This window comes from Lissotriton vulgaris, chromosome 12, assembly GCF_964263255.1.
Source record: "Lissotriton vulgaris chromosome 12, aLisVul1.2, whole genome shotgun sequence".
Taxonomy (NCBI): Eukaryota; Metazoa; Chordata; class Amphibia; order Caudata; family Salamandridae; genus Lissotriton; species Lissotriton vulgaris.
This window is the reverse complement of record NC_141700.1, coordinates 518,950,609-518,971,850: the sequence shown is the minus strand read 5'-3', so window position 1 is coordinate 518,971,850 and position 21,242 is coordinate 518,950,609. Positions and strand designations below refer to the sequence as shown.

Here is a 21,242-nt window from a genome sequence, read left to right as displayed (position 1 = left end):
AACTAAAATCAGTTGAATGCTGCTGGTCTTTTTCGGCGTAGTTTGCCGGGTTCTATTTCATTGAACGGGGAACATGTTCAAATTAAAATTGCTCTCAGGGTTTACTTATTGAGCAAAATGTATTTGAATGTTTAACCTACCTTTTGATAGGTGGCATGTATTGTGTTTAATAGGGAAATATAGTTTGCTTAAAAATGCCACTTGTTTGTCACAAGTATTGTTGGCACTAATATGCTGTTCACTTTTGTGCCTTAAAAGGTTTGAATGGGATGTGAAGAGGTTCCAGCCAGACTGTTTGATTAACCCTACCCAGGGGTACATCACACCTGGCATGGAAGTAGCTTTCGATGTGACATTTCAGCCCAAGCAACTCAGCCACGACATCCGCTATGAAGGACTACAATGCTTTATTGAAGGAAGTAAACCACTGAAGCTGACTTTATCTGGTTCCTGTGTAGGAATACCCAGCACTAAAGAGGTAATATTACTGTGTTACTTAAATGTAGAAGTCAATTCGGGGTAGGGAGAAGTAAAAGATACAATAGAATTCATATTTCTGGATTCTGACAATTTTAAAATCAAAAAATCTCTGGAGCCTGAGAGCAAGTAGTCCTTTTCACCCCAAGCCACTGCCCCATCCTCCCTAGTTCTATAGATGTTGTCACCCTAGTACTCTTATACTTGGTATGTGGAGACCTTGAGTCATTCCTCTGGAGAGTTAGACTTATTAGATGAGGGCTATCTTTATTATGTCTGAAGAGTTCTGTGTATGTAAAATGTTTGCAAACTTCCCACTCTTGCAGTGTATCTTCATTTCTGACCTCCATTCTCATTTCAATGTCTGAATATTTCTCAAGTAGTACATAAGTGACACCTCTCTGTCTGGAAATCTCCTGCCATATATTTACCATTTGTTAGTAAAGTAATCATGCAGGCATTTTTTTAACATAGGACTGATACTGATCAGTGCAGTATTAACTGCAGTTAACAAGGACAAGCGTTAGACAAAATAGTTGCCCCCAAAGTTAGAGAAGAAAACATGCAAATACTTTAAAGGTGTGTGTATATGGATGTATGTAGTATTTCTATAGTGCTAACTTAGCCAAAATGTGTTGTAGTTCTATACAGAGTCAAAGACCAGCATAAATTCAACAACTGATAGGAGAGGTAGCTGGTTTGTGGACTGTTATGCATTGTGATGTAGTTTTCTTTAAAGAGGCATGTCTTTAACTCTTATCTTAATTATATAGCAGCATTGAGATGGTCCTATGAAAATAGTGATCTTGCTCTGAATCTTAGGTGCATGGCTTGAAAAGGCTTGCTGCCTTGCTTTCCCTTTTTTTAAACTTCATAGTCTCCAGTCTGATGGTATTATGACCACGGGTGTGCTGAAAACTACCAGAGATGGAGATCTTGTCTGCAAGATAAGTGGGGTGTTGGTCATGATGATGTTGTAAATGATGCAGCTGGTTTTTCAAGATGGAGTGGCCTGGTGAGGGTAGCCAATGGAGTTCCATCAGGATGGATTGTTTTCCTTAGCAATGTATTCCTTGAGGGTTAGGTTGGTGCTCATTGTAAATCAAAGTGTCATGGCACTTAGTGAAAGTTGGGGTTCAAAGCCGTTAAGGGTCATGTGAGTGAGCCAGGTTTGTACTTTTTCTTGTTTGTTGTTCTTGACAAATAAGAGGAATTCTATCTTGATTGGTTTATACTTCAGGTAGATGTTGGACATCCAGTTGTAGAAGATGTGCAAGCAGTGTCTGAGGTGTTGAATGTCAGAAGCAGAGGATACTTTCAAGTAGAGTTGTGTAACATCTGGATATTGGTTAATCGCTATTTTGTTCTTGGTGAGTTGAGCCCTAAGGGACTACATGTAGAGGATGAAGATGACAGGGGACAGTATGAAACCTTTGGGGACTCCGTAGGTGATGGGGATCTTTTGGAACCTGGAGGTACCAATGTGAACAAACGGGTTTTGATTAGAAAAGTAGAAGGAGAACCTTGGCAATTCCATTCGAGTCACATGTGCATCGGAGGGTTGGATGGTTGACAGTGTCAAAAACAGCGGAAAGGTTCAGCAGTATCATGAGGAAAGGTCATCTTATTATTATTATTATTATTATTTATTTTTATAAAGCGCGTAGTCACCCGGAGGTATCCCAGCGCTAAAAACCCTAATTCTACCAGCCTGTGGACCAGGAGCAGAGAGCAGAAAAGAGGAGGGATGAGGATTCAGGAGGAGGGGGGGGCCAAGCAAAAACTAGGGGAAGAGATGGGTCTTTAGCTGCTTCCTGAAGCGCAGATATTGTGGTTCAAGACGCAGGTCGCGAGGGAGTGAATTCCAAAGGCGAGCAGCTTGTACATCTGTGACCAAGAGAACATTGTCTACAATGTGTAAAGTAGCGGTCTCTGTGCTGCAGCTAGATCTGAAACCATACTGGAAATGTTGCAAGAGATAGTTAATATAATATTGCAGTTAAACATTTACTGCGTTTTATTGATCTTGCTGATAATGAATGTGTGAATGTTTTGCCTGTTGGCGAGGTCAGCAAAATGTAGGGTAGGTTTCTTTATCAGTGGACGAGGTCTGGCCTGTCTTGATAGCTTTTGGGAACATTGCTTGGTTGATAGAGGCATTGACAGTGGTGAATCGGGGTGACAGAGCTTTGATGAAGGATGAGGGTATGACATCATGTTAATAAAAAGTGGCTTTGAAGGAGTTGTGTATGAGGGCAGGAGCTGCAAGAGATCGGGCTTTCAAGAATGACCATTATAGGAATCTATTAGATGGAGTGGGTGTAAGAGGAGCATCTAATAGAGACATCCAGCGACAGGTTCCTTAGCTTAGAACTTCCGGGGGTCAGGCTAGATCCGGAATATTTTTGATAGCAGTACTCCTGCATGCCAATAGGTTGTGTCGGACGACTCTGCGTGATGTCATAGGCATCGGGTTTGTCGTGATGGTCGCATCGTCTATGTAGGCGCCACCTTGGCGAGCTGACGCACGTTCTTTTCTTCCTGCACCAGCCAGCGCAGATCCGTTGAAAGGAACTACCACCTGTAAATTTATGACAGACGTTTTCAACTTGTAATTGGGGTTTAGGATGTCCAGTAAAAAGATCTTGACGTTCAAACCGTTCTGCGCCTATCACCACTCTGTCGATCACGGATCCCTATCTCATGTATATTTGGTGCCTGGAGTGCAACTACCAACCGAAGGGGTGTTCGGACTGCCTGGCCATGACGCCGAAAGCTTTGAGGGAGCGGTTCTGTGAGGAGGAGCAGGAACCGGACGGGATCCATGGGGTAGAACGGTGGTGTACTTCCGCCTTGTCACCACCGGAAGACCAGGAACAGGCCAGCGCTCTAGTCTCTGGACGACTGGAGGGGGGGAGACAAGCATGACGGCGGAAGTGAGGGGAATAAGAGGACGGAAGGAGGAACGGACGGGGTGCAGCGTTGGAGGCAGGAGAGCCGAGCACCTGGGGAGCGGAGAAGAGAGACGAGTCACGGAGGAGGATCGAGTGGAGAGCGGAGGACCAGCGGAGGAGAGAGTGGAGAGCCGAGCAGTGGATAGCGGAGGACCAGCGGAGGAGCGAGTTACGAGCCGAGCAGCGGAGAGCGGAGGACCAGCGGAGGAGCGAGTGGAGAGCGGAGGACCAGCGGAGGAGCGAGTGGAGAGCCGACCAGAGGACGGAGGAGGAGTAGCGGGTGAGGCGGAGAAGTGCAAGACCCAAGAGAGTGTGGTGTATACTGTGTTCAAACCCGGTGGGCCAGAGGAGGAAGGAGGAGACTCCCCGGGTCCCAACGCCGCGGCCCACGGAACGGGCCGTGGCTCAAGGCAAGTACCATTACAAGGGGCGTTTTGGTGCGGTGTGTGGGGAGGCAGGAGGTAGGGCACAAAAGGGGGTGTGGTGTTTTGCTAAAGTAAGTCCCTCACCAACCCCCCCCCCCTCACACTGATCGGTGACGGTAGCACTCAACCCGGCAGCCAGGCATATACTGAGCCCAGTCCTTGTGCCTTCTTGTTTCTCTTCTGAGGCCCAGAGACCCGGGAGCCACACTGAGACCGAGAAGGAACACCAGCCACGTAACCCACCCAGCAGGGAACAGAGAACTAGGGAGCAGCCTGTTCACCTCATAAGCCCTGTTACTTCCTTGTCTACTTCTGACCAACACAAATAAACGAAACTATCTGAGAACAACCTGTGGTTTTATCATCTGTACATCCGCGGGGCCCCACATCCCTACAATTTTGGTGTCAGAAGTGGTATTTTATCGGTGGCAACATGGCACAGCCCGTGCCTATCCCGGTGGAGAATGTCATCTCTCAATTGGCAGAAGGCCAGAGACATCTCCAGATAATATTTGGACAACAGATGGATGCAGACGGCGAAAACAGAGAGGGAGGACTTGCAGGGTGCCCTGAAAGAACAAGCCACTCTCATTACCTAAAATCAGCAGATACAGGATACCGCCATTCTACGTCTCACGGACGTCATAGCCAACACCCTAATTCACCCTAATGTACAGAGCTCTGTTTTACAGAAGTTCCAAGAAGGGGATGATCCGGACTATTTTTTCACAAACTTTGAACGAGTAGCCACTTCGGCAGCATGGCCCAGACAAAGATGGAGTCAATATATTGCTCCCCTGTTATCCGGTGAACTGTGGGCTGCCTACCAGGCCGCAAACCCTGCAGGGTGAACACCGTACGATGAAATAAAGAAAGCCATACTTGAAAGACTCAGATGCGATCAGGAATACTATAGGGCCAAGTTCCAAAAGGAAAAATGGAACCCAAGGGACAATCCCCGAGCCCTTTATTATCGTATACAGGATCTGGGCACGCATTGGCTAACCCCTCACGAGTCCACACTTGAGGAACTAACCGCCAAAGTATACATAGAACAGTTTCTGGACGCCTTACCACCCACTACCCGCTCCTGGGTCAAACAGCATCCCCATCTCAACCCCACCATAGCAGTAGACTTAGCCTGTGCATATCATAGGGCCCCAGAGTTTCGAGCAGGGGTTACTTGCACACCTACCTCCCTCCCAAGACTGGCCAACCCCAGACCTCCAAGCAGACCCGAACCTCGAGCCCCCTTTCTCCTGCCCATTCCCTTTAGGCTCTTATCCCCCATCTCTGGTCCCAACCTACAAGGGCCCTAGTGCCCAGTGCTATCACTGCTCAGAATGGGGCCATATTGCCCGACAGTGCCCTCATCGAACCCCACCAGCCGAGCCAACGGACATAGGATCTTCCAAGGGACGTATATATCTGACAGGCCAAGGTCATCACTAGTATAAAAGGGAGGTTTTACTGAACAGAAAAAAACAACGGGCACTATTGGACACAGGTTGTCATGTATCCGTCATCGATAATTCTTTGGTTAATCCCCAACAACTACGAGACAACGAGACGATGCATGTCACTTGTGTCCATGGTGACACCGTAGGATACCCTGTAGTGGAAGTACTACTGGACGTCTCTAACGATCCCCAGTTGCGCAAAGTAGGTGTGATACCCTCTTTACCGGAAGCCGTCATCATCGGAATGGATCATCCCCGGTTTGACCAATACATAGATGAGACAAAAAATAATTCTGCCAGCTGGTGGGGAGACGCCCCTTTTAATAAAAGTGAGGTGGAGGGGGTAGTGGGGAAAGATCGGAAAAGTATGTTTTTCCTGTGACCCTTACAGACATGGTGGAAACCGCCCCAAATAGCTTTCGGGTAGCCCAGAGGGATGACAACACTCTTCGTCACGCCTGAGAACAGGTGCAACAACAGGAGCCTTACAAGGTAGGACCTTACTTTTATGAGAAACGGGGTTTATTGTAACAAACCACAAAAAGGGGAGATACCGTCACCCCCCAGCTCCTTGTTCCCCTGTCTTTCCGGGACCATGTGTTACAGCTGGCCCATAACCACACGGGTGGGGCATTATGGGAAAGAACAGACTCTCACATATTTGTTAGGTAGGTTCTACTGGCCTGGTGTCTATAAAGACGTGGCAAGATATTGCGCTGCATGTGTGTGCGGTGTCAACTGTCAAATCCTGCGGGGATAAAGAGGGCCCTGTTATACCCACTACCCATAATAGACATACCGTTCAAGCGCGTAGGCATGGACTTAGTGGGGCCACTCACTCCCTCAGCCCGAGGCCACAAATATCTGTTAGTGGTTGTGGATTATGCTAGTCGATATCCAGAAGCTTTCCCCTGAAATCAATGACAACCCCGGTGATAGCCAGAGCCATGGTCACTTTATTCACCCGGGTGGGGTTCCCCGAAGAGATTCTCACGGACCAGGGGACCATTCATGTCCCGCCTGAGGGCCCCGGTGTGTGGGATCTTGGGTATCAGACGGATTCAGACCTCCGTATACCACCCCCAGACAGATGGCCTTGTGGAGCGGTACAATAAAACCATCAAGAGTATGCTCCGCAAGGTCATCTCTGACACAGGAAGGGATGGGACCAGCAACTGCCTCTTATAATGTTTGCCATGAGAACGCATGAACAAAAGTCCATGGGTTATTCCCCGTTCGAGGTCCTCTTTGGTAGAAAACCCTGAACTCTACTTGATATGGCCGCCGAGCAGTGGGAAGAGGAAGAAGAGGAGGGGAAACCCCTCCAACAATACGCAGCAGATTTAAAGGCCGCCATCACCCACATATGGGGTATGGTCCACGAACATCTGGAGACCGCTCAAGCCTCACAAAAATGATATTATGATTGTGGTTGTCAGGTGAGAACGTTCCAGCCCGGAGACAAAGTACTCCTACTTCTTCCCACCACTGACAACAAGTTGTTGTCCAAATGGCAAGTACCCTATGTTATAGAAAAAAAGGTTTCCCCTGTCACTTATAGTATACTCCAACCCCTGCATCCAGGGGGGAAACAAATCTACCACATCAACCACCTAAATAAATGGGTGGAGCCCCCTGAGACTAGGGGAGAGGGACACTCTGCTCTTCTGGTAAACACTCAGAAACCCTTAAACATCCCTACAGCTCCCACTACATCGCCACAAATAGAGGAAGCCCCGATAGGCGACATCATCACATCCGTACAGCGAGGCCAGTTAAAAGATACCCTTGCTCACTTTCCTGGTCTTTTTTCCTCTGAACCCGGTTTGACGACACTGGTACACCCCGATATTGTAGTCTTGAACAATACCATCATCAAACAGAAACCATACCGCATCCCTGAGGCCAGAAGAGAGGCCGTGGAAAGAGAAGTGTCCGCCAAGCTACGGGCTCACATTATAGAGCCCTCAACAAGCAATTGGTGCTCACCCATAGTACTGGTACCAAAACCAGACAGAAGCCTACGCTTCTGCATTGACTTCCGACAAGTGAACAATGTGACCAAATTCGAATCCTACCCAATGCCACGGGTTGATGAGATGCTAGAAAAGTTGGGAAAGGCCACCTACATGACGACCCTTGACCTCACGAAAGGGGATTGGCAGATCCCCCTTTCACCACAAGCAAAAGAAAAGACGGCCTTTTCGACTCCCTTGGGGCTTTATCACTTTTGTGTGCTTCCCTTTGGGTTGCACGGAGCCCCCGCAACTTTCCAAAGGCTCATGGATCGGCTCCTACAACCACATAGAGACTATGCGGCTGCGTACATCGACGACATCGTGGTGTTTAGTCCTACGTGGGAAGCCCATCTAAAACATCTGTTTCTGGTGTTTAAAGCTATCCAAGAAGCAGGGCTCAAAATCAACCCAAAGAAATCACTATTAGCCACAGACCCTGTACACTATCTAGGATACACTGTGCAGGGAGGACACATCAAACCACAAATAGGCAAAATAGAGGCAGACAAGGCAATCCCTACCCCCAAGCAAAAGAAAGACGTTAGATCCTTTTTAGGGTTCATAGGCTATTACAGACGCTTTATCCCGCACTTTTCTACCATAGCCAGCCCTCTTACAGATCTCCTAGCCAATGCCCGACCAACGCAGATCAGCACTTGGGGGATACAACAGGAGAACCGTTTTCAGGCCCTAAAAACCGCCATATGTTCGGCACCCATCTTACAATGTCCTAACCTCCAAAACACCTTTCTCCTGCAAACCGACGCATCCGGAGTAGGCCTGGGAGCAGTTTTACAACAGCCTAATGTGGACGGAGAGTTGGTGCCCATCCTGTACATAAGCAGGAAACTATTCCCTAGGGAGGTCCACTACTCCACAATTGAAAAGGAGTGCTTGGCGATCAAGTGGGCGATCGAAGCTTTGCAATACTACCTCTTGGGTCGTTCCTTTTTTTTGTTAACAGATCATGCACCTTTGACCAGGCTGGCCCGGAACAAGGATACTAACCAAGGTATCCTCTGATGGTTTATGTCCCTACAACCTTTCTCTTTCCAGACACTGCATGTCCCTGGCTCCAGGCAGATCTGTGCGGACTATGTGTCCTGACATCCTTGCCCCGATTGGCCACCCCGTCCGTTCTTACGGGGTAGATATGTGAGGAGGAGCAGGAGCCTGATGGGACCTATGGGGTAGAACGGTGGTGTACTTCTGTCTTGCCACCACCGGAAGACCAGGAACAGGCCAGCGCTCTAGTCTCTGAATGACTGGAGGGGGCGGAGACAAGCATGACGGCGGAAGTGAGGGAAATAAGAAGACGGAAGGAGGAATGGACGGGGTGCAGCGTTGGAGGCAGGCGAGCCGAGCACCTGGGGAGCGGAGAGGAGAGACAAGTCACGGAGGAGGATCGAGTGGAGAGCGGAGGACCAGTGAAGGAGAGAGTGGAGAGCCGAGCAGTGGAGAGCAGAGGACCAGCGGAGGAGCGAGTGAAGAGCCGAGCAGCGGAGAGCGGAGGACCAGCGGAGGAGTGAAAGGAGAGCCGAGCAGTGGAGAGCGGAGGACCAGCGGAGGAGCGAGTGGAGAGCCGACCAGAGGATGGAGGAGGAGTAGCGGGTGAGGCGGAGAAGCGCAAGACCCAAGAGAGTGTGGTGTATACTGTGTTCAAACCCGGTGGGCCAGAGGAGGAAGGAGGAGACGCCCCGGGTCCCAACGCCGCGGCCCACGGAATGGGACATGGCTCAAGGCAAGTGCTGTTACAAGGGGCATTTTGGTGGGGTGTGTGGGGAGGCGGGAGGTAGGGCACGAAAGGGGGTGTGTTGTTTTGCTAAAGTAAGTCCCTCACCAACCCCCCCCCTCTCACTGATCGGTGACGGTAGCACTCAGCCCGGTAGCCAGGCATATACTGAACCCAGTCCTTGTGCCTTCTTGTTTCTCTTCCGAGGTCCAGAGACCCGGGAGCCACACGGAGGCCGAGAAGAAACACCAGCCACGTAACCCGCCCAGCAGGGAGCAGAGAACTAGGGAGCAGCCTGTTCACCTCATAAGCCCTGTTACTACCTTGTCTACTTCTGACCAACACAAATAAACAAAACTATCTGAGAACAACCTGTGGTTTTATCATCTGTACATCCGCGGGGCCCCACATCCCTACAGGTTCCTAAAGCTGCTCGCGGCCCAGCATCTGGCACCCAGGAGATGTGTCAGGAGATCTCGGTCCCAGTTTCGTTCAAGAGGAAGGTCCGAGCATCGCTTCGGGGTTTCCAAGTCTTCCTCCACTCACTCAAAGTCATCGAGGTCAGGTAAGGGGCACCATAAAAAACATACTTTCAAGCTCGCTTCGACTTCACCCTGTCTGTCCAGAGAAGTCTCGGTGCACGAGGGCCCACTTTGCCGAGCAGTTGTCTCTTTCAGCTCCATGTTTCCCTCCCTTTCTGGGGCCGAGAGCAACCCTCGCTCAGTTGAAAACCTTATGATGCCATGTGCTCTGTATGTGGGTGGCTTGATCCTGAGGTCACGCCTTCGGGCCCCACATGTTCATCAGAAGAGAATTCCATGGTTTCCGCGCCACTGGCTCCGGTGCCTAGGACTCCCCTCTGATCCCTTTCGGGATACAGACAGATGCTGGCAGTACCTCCTCGATCTTTCCTGGAAACTCATCCGACTTCGCGACTCTCAGCATTGCGAGTGGCTCCTCCCAGTCCTTATTACAAATGACATGGAGCCATGTGGGCCTCCATCGACACAGAGACCGGCGCAGACTGAGCCTGTGCCTTATTCTGAATGGCTAGGATTGGATGAGGATTGGGAAGGGTAGCATGAGCCCTTAGAAATCCTGCTTTTCAATGAAGAACCGGACTGGTACGAGGACCTGGGTCATGCCAATGGCTTGGACAGCTCCCCAGAGCATAGCATGCTGTCCCCCCCAAACATGGCTACAGAGAAGGGGTCTTCATCCGCAATGGTGGTGTGTAGGGCTACAGGGGTCTTGGAATTGCAGCTTTCTACGCTCCAATTCGCTATGGGAAACGGTTGCCCAAATGCTGCTACAAGTCTTGGAGGAGGCCTGGGCTGTCCTCTCCCAAGCTGTTGTAGACATGAGAGATGCAGAAAAGTTTGCCATACATTGTGGCCTAGACACAACAGATTTGCTGGGCAGGGTGATTTCCTTGACGGTGGCCATTAGGCGCCACGCCTGGCTGAGGACGTCAGGCTTTTCGGAGCATGTCCATGCCAATTCTATGGATATGCCCTTTGATGGCTCTCGTCCGTTCAGGGACAGGGCGGATGCAGCATTATATCGATTTAAGGAGTCGCAGGCTGCGTGCTACGGCCTCTTCCTTGGGCCTCTCTGTGTCATCACAGCCTGCATCGGCCTTTCGTCTCTATTGTGGCTACGGAAGGGGCTTCCAACTGGGCCAACCCTTCACCAGCCAGGGGACCATGCATGTTCAGAATCCTCTGTGTGACCATGGGTATGGTTTACCCCCACCGGATTGGAATCCAGAAGTCAGGTCAGCGGACAAAACCCTCCACCTCCACCTCCAAACCTTCCTAGTCCGACCCTACCAGTTCATTGGCGTCCAGTTGGTGGCTGGATATGCCATTGATATGCCATCACCTCCCCCACTGGCTGTATATCACCTTGGGCAGGTGGGTTTTGCAAACAGCCCGAAGAGGCTACTCCCTCCCCTTCAAGTATACCCATCCCTCCATGCCTCCAATGAACGATCAACTGACAGATGATCACCTTGTTGTACTTTGCGATGAAGTCAAAACTCTCCTGGCCAATGGATGTAAAGGAATGGTTCCCAGGCCAGAAATAGGTTGTGGTTGCTATTCCCGGTATTTTCTGGTTCGGAAGAATGGCAGAGGCCTTCGTCCTACCCTTCACCTCAGGGCCCTCAACTACTTCCTCAGAAAAGAAAAGTTCAAGATGCTCACTTTTGCTGAGGTCTTGTCTGCCCTGGACCTAGGAGACTGGATGGTAGCATTAAACTTGCAGGACACCTATATCCATATTTCTGTCCTGTCTGCCCTTCGTCACCTGTGGTTTACGGTGGTCCACCAGCACTTTCAGTTTAGTGTGCTCTCCTTCAGCCTCACCAGTGCCCCGCGGGTGTTCACCAAGGTGATGGCAGTGGTCGCAGCTCATTTACAGAGGTCAGGGGTTCCAGTCTTCCTCTATCTTGATGACTGGTTGTTGAAGGCGGACTCGCCCCCAAACAGTAGTCTCCCACCTCCAGACTACAGTTAACCTGACTCCCTCTCAGACGCTCCCCTTAATCTGAGCCGTTCTTGACAGGGTGCAATTTCGAGACTATCCTCTCGTTTGGCGAGTTCAGGATATTCATGCTATGATACTGATGTTTCATCCTTTATCCTGGATTTCGGTAAGAATGACTCTGAGGCTGCTGGGCCTCATGCCTCCTGCATCCTGCTTGTGAATCATGCCAGATGGCACATGCATGCTCTGCAGCAGGACCTGAAGTTCAATGAGTGCAGCATCTGAAAAATCTCTTCGACCTAGTCCAGATCTCGGAGGGCACTGTGAAAGATCTGCAGTGATGGTTGACAAACCGCGATTGGGTCAGAGGCAGACCCCTCTCCCTTCTCCAGCCAGATTTTACAGTGGTGACAAATGCATCACTTCTAGGATAGGATAGGGTGGCCACCTGGGGGAGGTGGTGATCAGGGGACTCTAGTGTCCAGTGAAAACTGAGCTCCACATCATCTTACTGGAACTTCGAGCAATTCGCTTGGCACTGAAATCCTTCCTACCATTTCTCAAGGGAAGGCTTGTTCAGTTGTTCACCGACAACACTACGGCCATGTGGTACTGCAACAAACAAGGTGGTGTGGGGTCGTGGACCCTTTGTCAGGAGGTCCTACGCCTTTGGACTTGCCTGGAACACAAGGGCATATCCCTGGTTGTTCAACACCTGACTGTTTATCTGAATGTCAGTGCAGACTATCTCAGCCATCAGTGCCTAGTGGATTACGAATGGCCTCTCAATCCGGAGGTAGGGAAAGGTCCCTTTTAGCAGTGGGGAGACCCTTGGTTAGATCTGTTTGCCTTTACAGAGGAAGCTCAGTGTCAGCAGTTTTGCATGTTGGAGTTTCTAAGGCGGCTGTCGCTCAGCGACGCTTTTCATCTTTAGTGAAGCACAGTCGTCCTATACGCCTTTTTGCCCATACCACTTCTGTCCAGAGAGCTCAAGAAGATCTGAAGCAACAGGGCCCAAGTCCTCCTTGTAGCCCTGGATTGGGCACCGCTACTTTGGTGTCCCTAGCTTCTGGAGATGAGCATCGATCCTCCGATCAGTCTGCCCCTGTGGGAAGATCTTCTGTGGCAGTAGCAGGGGAGGGTCTTCCCCCAAACCTGTCCACTCTCCGCCTCCATGCATGGAGATTGAGCAGATAAAGTTGACAGATTTTGACCTTCCTCCTGAAGTCTACAAAGTTATTCTGGCAGCCAGGCGCCCCTCCACTAAGTCAGTATACGTCTGCCAATGGAAAAAAAATCAAATATTGTACAGAACATCCTGTTGACCCTCTGTCTTTCTCCCTCTCTAACATTCTTCTTTTCAATCTGTCTTTGGCCCAACAGGGCTCTGCTCAGAGCACTCTAAAGGGTCACCTTTCGTCCCTTTCTGCTTTTCTACGGTTGCCAGATCAAGTGTCACTTTTTAAATATCCTGTTGTACATAGATTATTGAAGGGGCTCACAAGTCCCCCCCCCCTTACCATTTATCATGCCCCAGTGGAAACTTAGCTTGGTTCATACCTAATTGATGTGTGCACCTTTTGAGCCTCTGCAGAATTGCCCCGCCTGGCTGCTTATTATGAAAACAGCCTTCTTAGTAGCAATAACTTTTGCAAGGAGGGTGAGCGAATTGCAAGCTATATCTTCTCAGTCTTCTTTCCAGACAAAGTAGTACTCCATACTAGGGTTCCCGTTTTGCCTTAGGTGTTGATGACTTTTCATCTAGGGCAATTTGTCACCTTTCCCACTGTAGAAAAGTAGGATCTGCTTTCATGGCTACCCAAACTGGTTGCTGGTGTAATTATGTTTTTCTGACTAGTCTGACAGGGATCCTGCTAATCAGGACTCCAGTCTCTGTGCTTCCTCCCTAAATTGGACCTTGGTGAGTACTTAGGTGCCCCCAGATTGGCTACTGGTGTACCCTTATAAGTCCTTAGTATGTGGTACTAAGGTACCCAGGGCATAGGTACACCAGGGGTCCCTCATGGGCTGAAGCATGTATTATGCCACCCATGGGAGACCACTCAAATTGTGACTACAGGCCTTCCCTTGCAGCCTGTGTAAGCTGGTGCTAACTCCATTTACAACAGATATGGGTTCCCTATATCTAGGGTCATTGCGCTTAAAACCTATGTCACCCCTACAGCAGGCCTTTACAATCTTGAAGGCAGGGTGCATGGTTGTAAGTGTTAGGGTGCCACTACATGAGCAGGACACCCCTACATCCTTTGGAGTCAATTCTCCCAGGTTGTAAGTGAGACAGCCATATAACATATAGAGGGGCTCCCCGTCATTACTTGATGACCATCTCTAACTTGGCTGTAACAAACCCTTTTTTGTGGGAGGTGTGTTCAATATACTCCTTTTTATTGAAACGCCTGTCTTTTAATTTCAATGCAACTCTGTAGAAACAAAGCATGCACGATTGACTTAGTGAAATAGTTATCTATTGTTTCCACGACTCTGAAGATATTGTTCAGACTCTAAGGGAAACAAAGTTGTCATGTTTATGCGGTTGTCAGAGACTAATCCCTTCTTGTTCATTCGAGAAAGTTTCTAGTGACCTCTGAGTTAGCTGGTGCACACAATTACGTTTAATATTCTCGATAGAGACATACTGACCCAAGTCCTATGTCAAAACTATAGTGTATGTTATTCCAATGCGCAGAGCCTATTAGGGATATAGGAACTACATTACAAACTAAGCTGACCGGTCTGCTGATCCTGAGCTCCCAAGGACTTTGAAAGGTTCAGCAACACAGGCTTACACTGTATTCACAGCAAGTTTCAAGCCAGTATCCCTGGTCAGAACCGCTGGAGCAGTACCCCTGTGCACTGCGTCGCCTTGCCGTTGCCAAGGCTTGTTGAATCTCTTCTCCAGAGATCTTCGGGCTCCAAGAAGCGCCAGCCTCCAGCATCTCTTGCTTCCAAGATCTTCGGCCTCACTGCATTCTCTGCTCCATGGCCCTTCATCATTGGTGAGCTGCTCGAGATCCTCTTGCCACTCCTATGCCTTCAGCGTGTGGGTCCTCTTGGCGGTCTTCTTTGGTTCCAGTGGGCTCCCCTGCTTGCTCTGGGCCTGCTCAGACTTAATTGTTCGTGATGAGTCGCTTGTACCTTGCTGGTCCAGCCACTAACCCCTTTTCTTCTGCCACATTGGTTGTCGCTGCCAAGGCATGTTGTTGCTCCCCCCGGACCCCCCCCCCCCCCCCCCCCCCCCTTGGCCCTTGACATCTGACATGGGACAGCTCGTGAACCGCTCCCGGTCTTCCACAGCATCCTCTGGTACGTACAGCTACAGCACCAAGGTCACCGTCAACTCTCCTGCAACTTCCGTCATCAGTGGGCATTTGTTTTCTGTGCCTCCTGGTCACTCCTGAGTGCCATAGTCCCCTCTGCTTGCAGGTACCTCTCAACCTAATTCCATCCTTGGGTTCCACCTGACTCTTTCAGCTTCTTTGCCTGTGGCATCTTCACTGAAGTCCTCCATCGTGGTCTACTGCGGTTTCCGGCGTCACTTCGCACTTGTGCACCCAGCCTCCCTGGTATAGGTATCCTGGTTCCCGGGGTATCCACAAGTGGGGTCACTCTGCAACCTTTCATCTTCCACAGGGTTTCTTCAGGGTTCTTCTTCTTAAAAACTTCAACTGCGACTTCCCCATTGACTTGTGTCTGCACAAGGCCTCCATGGGGTTCCTGGGTATTTACCATGGGTAGTTCCATGAGTTCCCAACACTTCTAAGTCTTCTGGACCCAGTCCCGACTTAGGTCGGGTTCTCATTCCACTTTATTAACCCCTTCAGTGCTGATGACAAAGCCAGCTCGTCATGGGCTTTACCTGCCCTGTGCTTATGACGAGCTGGCTTTGTCATGTAAAGTGGGATTTATTAAATTGCAGCACCCAGGGGGAAAACCCATAGCAGCCAAGGTGTTAATATATGGTTTGGTCTCCCCCTGGAGACTACTGTGTATTTGTGCTCTCTTACCTGTTCTATTGTTGAAGTATTTTGTGTTTTGAGATTGAATATGCCTCTTTATTACGCTTCCTGTCACCCTGCATGTGGTTACAAAGCATACTATTACTCTTCAAGACGTAACAATGACTTGCAGAGGGGGCACTGGATGTTGGAATAGTTTAATTTTCTATTCCAACTCCAGTTTGTGCGGACAGTAGGGAAGGTGTTTGATTTTAAATCTAACACCTTCTCCCCCCTCCGCATGTCATTGTTACGACTTGCAGGGTAATGGTATGCGTTGTTACAATGCGGTCATTGTAACGACCGAGTTGTACCTGCATGCGGGGTGATGGATTCGTAGTAAGGGCAGTTTACCATTGAGATTATATCTATGGGGAGGTGATATTGCAATGCGTTAGTGAGCGTTTATGATAAATACTTATTTTTATAACTACACTGTGTGGTTCTTTTTCACTTAACCTACACTATATGATTAATACTGGTAAAACAAGCTGCTTTCCAGTACTTCTGGACTAAGCCTGAAAGCTGCTTTCCACAGTTACCACTTAGAGAGCTTTCTAAAGTTGTCTAAGACCACTAAAATCACCATATGGGTTGTCTGGATTAGTGCACTTACAAAAGTGAGCACTATATACTAAGCCAACCTTGATTGCACTAAAGAATTACGGGTGGATGACCAACTCTTTATAGGGTACGTTGGAGCTAAGAAGGGTTGTACTGTACAAAAGAGGACCATCTATTCTTGGGTTATCCTCTGCATAAAAATCTGTCACACTTTGGCAAAGTAACAGCCACCTAAAGGCCTTAAAGCTGATTCAACTAGATTGAGGGCAGCCACCACAGCTCTTCACTGTGGTGTCCTAGTCCTCGACATCTGCCAGGCTGCTACATGGTCATTCCTGCACACGTTTTCCAAACATTATTGCCTTGATAATCAAGTCCTTAGGGAAGGCCTTTCAGTCCTACATGACTTTCTGGTCTAATAATTTTTCGCTGTCCCTCCTCCGGGGTTGGTATTGCTTGGGTATCTGTTCTACGGTAAGGAATTTGCAGCTAAATGTCTCTATCAGATGGACAAGTTAATGCGCTATCTGGTAGTACATTTCCTAGCCGCAGATTCCTTTCCGACCAACCCACCCATCCTCCCCACACGGCGGATCAGTTTTAAGTGTCAAGGCTGTTTCCTTCAGGACCCTAGTTGTTTTTTAACCCGCCATGGTCAGTCACTTCATGGCTCCACGCTTCTGGCATGGAAAGTTGTGAAAAGTATTGTTGTCAAGCGCAAGGTTGCACCTATATAGATGACGCAGACGTCATAACGATGAGAAACCATATGCCTACGGCATCACCTGGAGTCGACTGACTCCATCTATCGGCCCACAGGAATACTGCTATCAAAAATCTTCCGGATCCAGCCTGACATCTGGAAGTTCTAAGGTAAGGCATCTGTGGCTAGAGCATGTCTCTAACAGATAAGGCGTTACTTAAGGTAAGTAACTTGTCCAGCAGGTTGGTGTATGTGCTATCCGATCTTCTGTATTTTTTTCACTGAGAAAAAGATAGTGATAGCATTGCACTTTTCTGTGGAGTTACAAATAGGTGGGTCTAGAAGGGGATTTATGCAGTGAATGATTATCATGAAAAGGGTTCTGCTTCTGTTGGTGCTTAATTGATGGTACTTGTATAGTACCTTGCCTTGGCTGATGTGATGAGTTTGCCTACGTTTTGCTCAGAGGGACTTAAGTGTCATGAGATATCTGTAGATCTATTTATCTTCCATTTTCTTTCTGTTATGCAGATGGATCATTTATTGTCAGCAAAGGACTTTAGAGTACAAAGGTGCTGAAGTCTTTGACTTGCATTTGCCTGTAACGGTGAGGGAAGTGCTGTTCATAGAGTGAGATATGGGTTCAAGCATTGTGGTCTATGGAGAGGTTTAAAGGATCTACAGTTTTGTCTCCTCATTTGGTTTGACCTTAGTTGTTGGTAGAATACTGATCAGAGATATAGGAATGGTGAAGGGACCGGTCCAGTCAAAGAGTATGGATGGTTTGCATTGTATTGTTGGTGATGTTGAGAGGTCCAAGGCAACGATGTGGTCTTTGGGGTATGTTGTCTGTGTGACATGCTGTGCTACATTGAGTTCATTGATGAGGTTGAGGAACAGTGTTCTTGGTTTCTTAGAGCTTGCGTTGTCTGGGAGATTGAAGTCGCCCAAGGGAGGTGGTTATGAGATCTGAGAATTTATCCATGGATTCATTGTTCTACCCAGAAGGCATGTAGATGAGGTGGAAGGTAGTGGTCTGCGTTGCAGAAAGTTACATATGGCATGTCAGCAGCCCCATGGAGTTGTTACTTGCTTGCCTAGGGTTCAGGACCAGAAGGACTTATGGATGACAGTGAGGCCTCTCTTTTGTGTGTGGTCCACACAATGGCTTCTGTACCCTCTGGGAAGATGGATGTCTAGGATGTACAAAGATGTAGGGATGAACCATATATCTGTGTTGAAAGGAGTGTGAAGCTTATGATAAATTAGGTATGTGATGTCTAGTGTGTGGGGTACTACAGAGTGAGGGTTAATGAGCATGATTTAGAATGTGTGTTCTATAGTTCGAGGGGATCTGGTAGTAGGATGTGTACAAGGTTGGGTTTATGTGTTGTGTGAGTGTCTGGGTCGTCTAGGCCTGGGTGTGATTGCACAAATTAACACTGTGAGGTGCTGTGTGAGCCCCGATATTATTTTGCAGCTTGTACATTTAAGTGGAACAGATGTTCTAGCCCAAGACCCTTGCTGGCCCTAATAGGCCCAAACAGGTGATGCCCTTGTCTGTGTCCACCCTTTGCTGGAATGCCCTAAAGAGATGATTCAAGCAGGGATAAGTCTGGAAGTAAAGTAACTTCCTATTGCAAATGTAAAGAGGAATGAAGTCTCTTGCTTAGCTTCCTACTTTTTTGTCAAAGTTCTTTTTATTGAAGTTTTTACAACTTTAACATCCATTATGCGTGTTCCTGAGACCAGCAATATGATATTGTAAACTAATTCCTGAAACAGTTTCTTACTAAGAGGCGCCGGTGTGAGAAAGTGTCCTCTTTCTGCATGGTTGCCCCCACTTTTTGCTGAATTGCTTAGGTGCTTTGACTGAGTGTGTCCTGGGCTCCTGCTAATCAGGTACCCAGGGCCTATGTTCTTTCCCTAAAACAGCAATGAAGCCTAATCCTAATCATCTTCTCTGGCCATAGGTCAGTCCCAGGTAAATGGTACCACAGGCACTCAGGGCACTGTGACCAGAGAAGGCCTCTAAGGGCTGCAGCACTTATTGTGCCACCCTTAGAGGTCCTGTACCCTTATACTCACATGCTGTCTTTGCAGGCAGTGGGTTTTGGTGCAGAACAAAGTGAAGAGTCGACATGGCACACATCTCTGTGTGCCATGCCTACAACCCACTGTCCTGGCATAGACCAGTCACCCCTCTAGCTGATTGCACTATACCAGTGGTGAGGGTACAGGTGCATGAGCCCTGTACCCCTATAGTGTCAACGGCCATTCTTAGACATTGTAAGTTCAGTGCTGCCATTAGGAGTACATGGTGCTGGGAGTTTGTCATTACGATCTCCACAGCACCATAATGGCTACACTGAAAACTGAGACGTTTGGTATCAAACCTCTTGGCACATTAAACCCACTCTGATGCCAGTGTGGGATTAATGACAAATGTACACAGCGGGCATCTTAGAGATGCTCCCTGAAACCTAATCCACCACTAGTGTTAAGGCTGAGTGGCTGCTTTCAGCTGCCACCACCAGACATGTTTCTGGACCCCTGGGTCGAGAGCCTCCTGCTCTCTGGGGCCTGAAACAATGCACATCTGGGACTAAGCGCAAAGCCTCCTCCCCCAAGATGGGCAGGGTTCACGAAGGGGAAGCTTCAAAGGCGTGCAGCCTTTGCGAGCTTCCCCAGGCCACTTGCTTCTCTCAGCAACTTGTCCCCACTGGTTCTGAACCCCACTTTGGGTGGCGGAACTGGCGGGTAAAAAAGTGAGGAAGAGAGGTATGCAGACTCTTCCAACTCCACCCTTCAGGTGGGTGGGCGAGGTGAAGCACAACTCTGTCCCGCCATCTTGCAGATAGGGTACTCAGCCAACCAGGGACAGGCTCATGCCCCCCTCCCACTGGAGAGTGGCATAATAGGGGAGTACCCACCCATGGGAAGGGACCCATTGATCCCTGCCTTTTACCTACCTGTAACGCCCCTAAATCTAGTACTTAGGGGCACCCCTAAACCTAGTACTTAGGGGCACCCCTAAACCTTGCTTCTTCAGACAAGATGAAACTACAAGGAGCAGAAGAAAAAGGACGAGCAGCAGTGCAGCAGCTAACAAGAGGAAGATGCCCACTGACTTGGCCCAGCCCTACCGGCCTGTCTTCACCTCGAACCTTCTCCTGCAAAATCCCAGTGTGTCCTGCAGCCAGCAACCTCGGAAACTCCAGAGGACCTGCCTGCCTTCAGCCCCAAAGACTTTGTCTCCTGTGAACACCGGATTTGTTCATCTGCAACCTCTGGCTCTGGCCAGACACCGCAAATCCACCTCACTCTGCACCCGCCGTCCACGGCCCGAACTCGAGTGGACAAATACCACGAGGAGGTCACTCCGGCAATCGTGACCCGAGATCCTGTGCCCCATACCTGCCTCAAGCCTACAGCTGACGCCTGCAGCCTAAATCCAGAAGGTCCCCCCAACCGTGACCAGGAGTTGGCAAGAAGTTCTGACCCCAAAAGGCACCCCTGGACCCGACGGTCCACGGCCTTGGGTGGCCAAACCGACGATGCCTAACCAACCCCTAACTTCCCAACTTACATCTCAAAGTGGTGGTTGCACCCAGAAGACCTTCGTCCCAAGCCTGCAGTGCCTTTGCAAACCGTAGGTTCCTCATTGAAACCAACAGGGCTCCCGACGTCGAAACAGCACCCTGCACCTGGCCGCTCTAGTGCCACTGAGGGTGCATCTTTGGTGCTGCTTTGTTTCCCCATGTGCCCTGAGCTAAAGTCCAGGAGCTTTGCTCCCACAACCAAGTGGCCTGCTTGTCAGCAACACCAGCCGGATGCCCCCTATCCCCCTTTGGATATCATTGGGCCTCAGCACTCTGCACCCGCCCGCCCTAGTGCCACTGAGGGTGTAACGAGAGTGCATCTCTGACCCTGGGGGACCCCTGAGTTTACCTCCAGAACCTAAACTCCCACTACCAAATACTTACTTCAGTACCAATAACACTATGTTCAAGGCATATGAGCTGCAGATTACACACTGTGCATAGATGGCCACCTAGTGTTGGGCCCGGATGTTTGCAGTTTGTTTTGTTGTAGAAAGTCTTTGGAAGTCACGGGATAGGTGACTCCTCCTTTGGATGATACTGCGCATGGGCATCGGCTACATCCCCAGATTGTTTTTTTCCGCCACCGGGCTCGGATGTGTTTTCAGCGCTCCGTGTTGGAATCGATTTCCTTCGGCGCGCAATCCTCACCAACTTACAAAAAACTAGTTTTGAACGCTTTCCCAGTCGACCCTACTCTTCAACACCGAAGATTTTGATTCCGGTCATCGTCGACGGCCTTCGGGCCTAACTAGGCCTCGACTCCAGCTCATGGAAAGGACGCCATTTAAAAAGTGTCCT

The 21,242-nt window shown here is 49.3% G+C and overlaps 1 protein-coding gene across 1 annotated transcript in view; it reads left to right on the top strand.

The window, feature by feature from the left end:
• HYDIN (HYDIN axonemal central pair apparatus protein) overlaps window positions 1-21,242 on the top strand; it is a 2,950,008-nt gene that overhangs the window by 2,701,390 nt on the left and 227,376 nt on the right. The window contains exon 80 of the mRNA XM_086945295.1: window positions 259-478. Coding sequence (XP_086801421.1) covers window positions 259-478 — 220 coding nt within the window. The remainder of the gene's footprint in view (window positions 1-258; window positions 479-21,242) is intronic.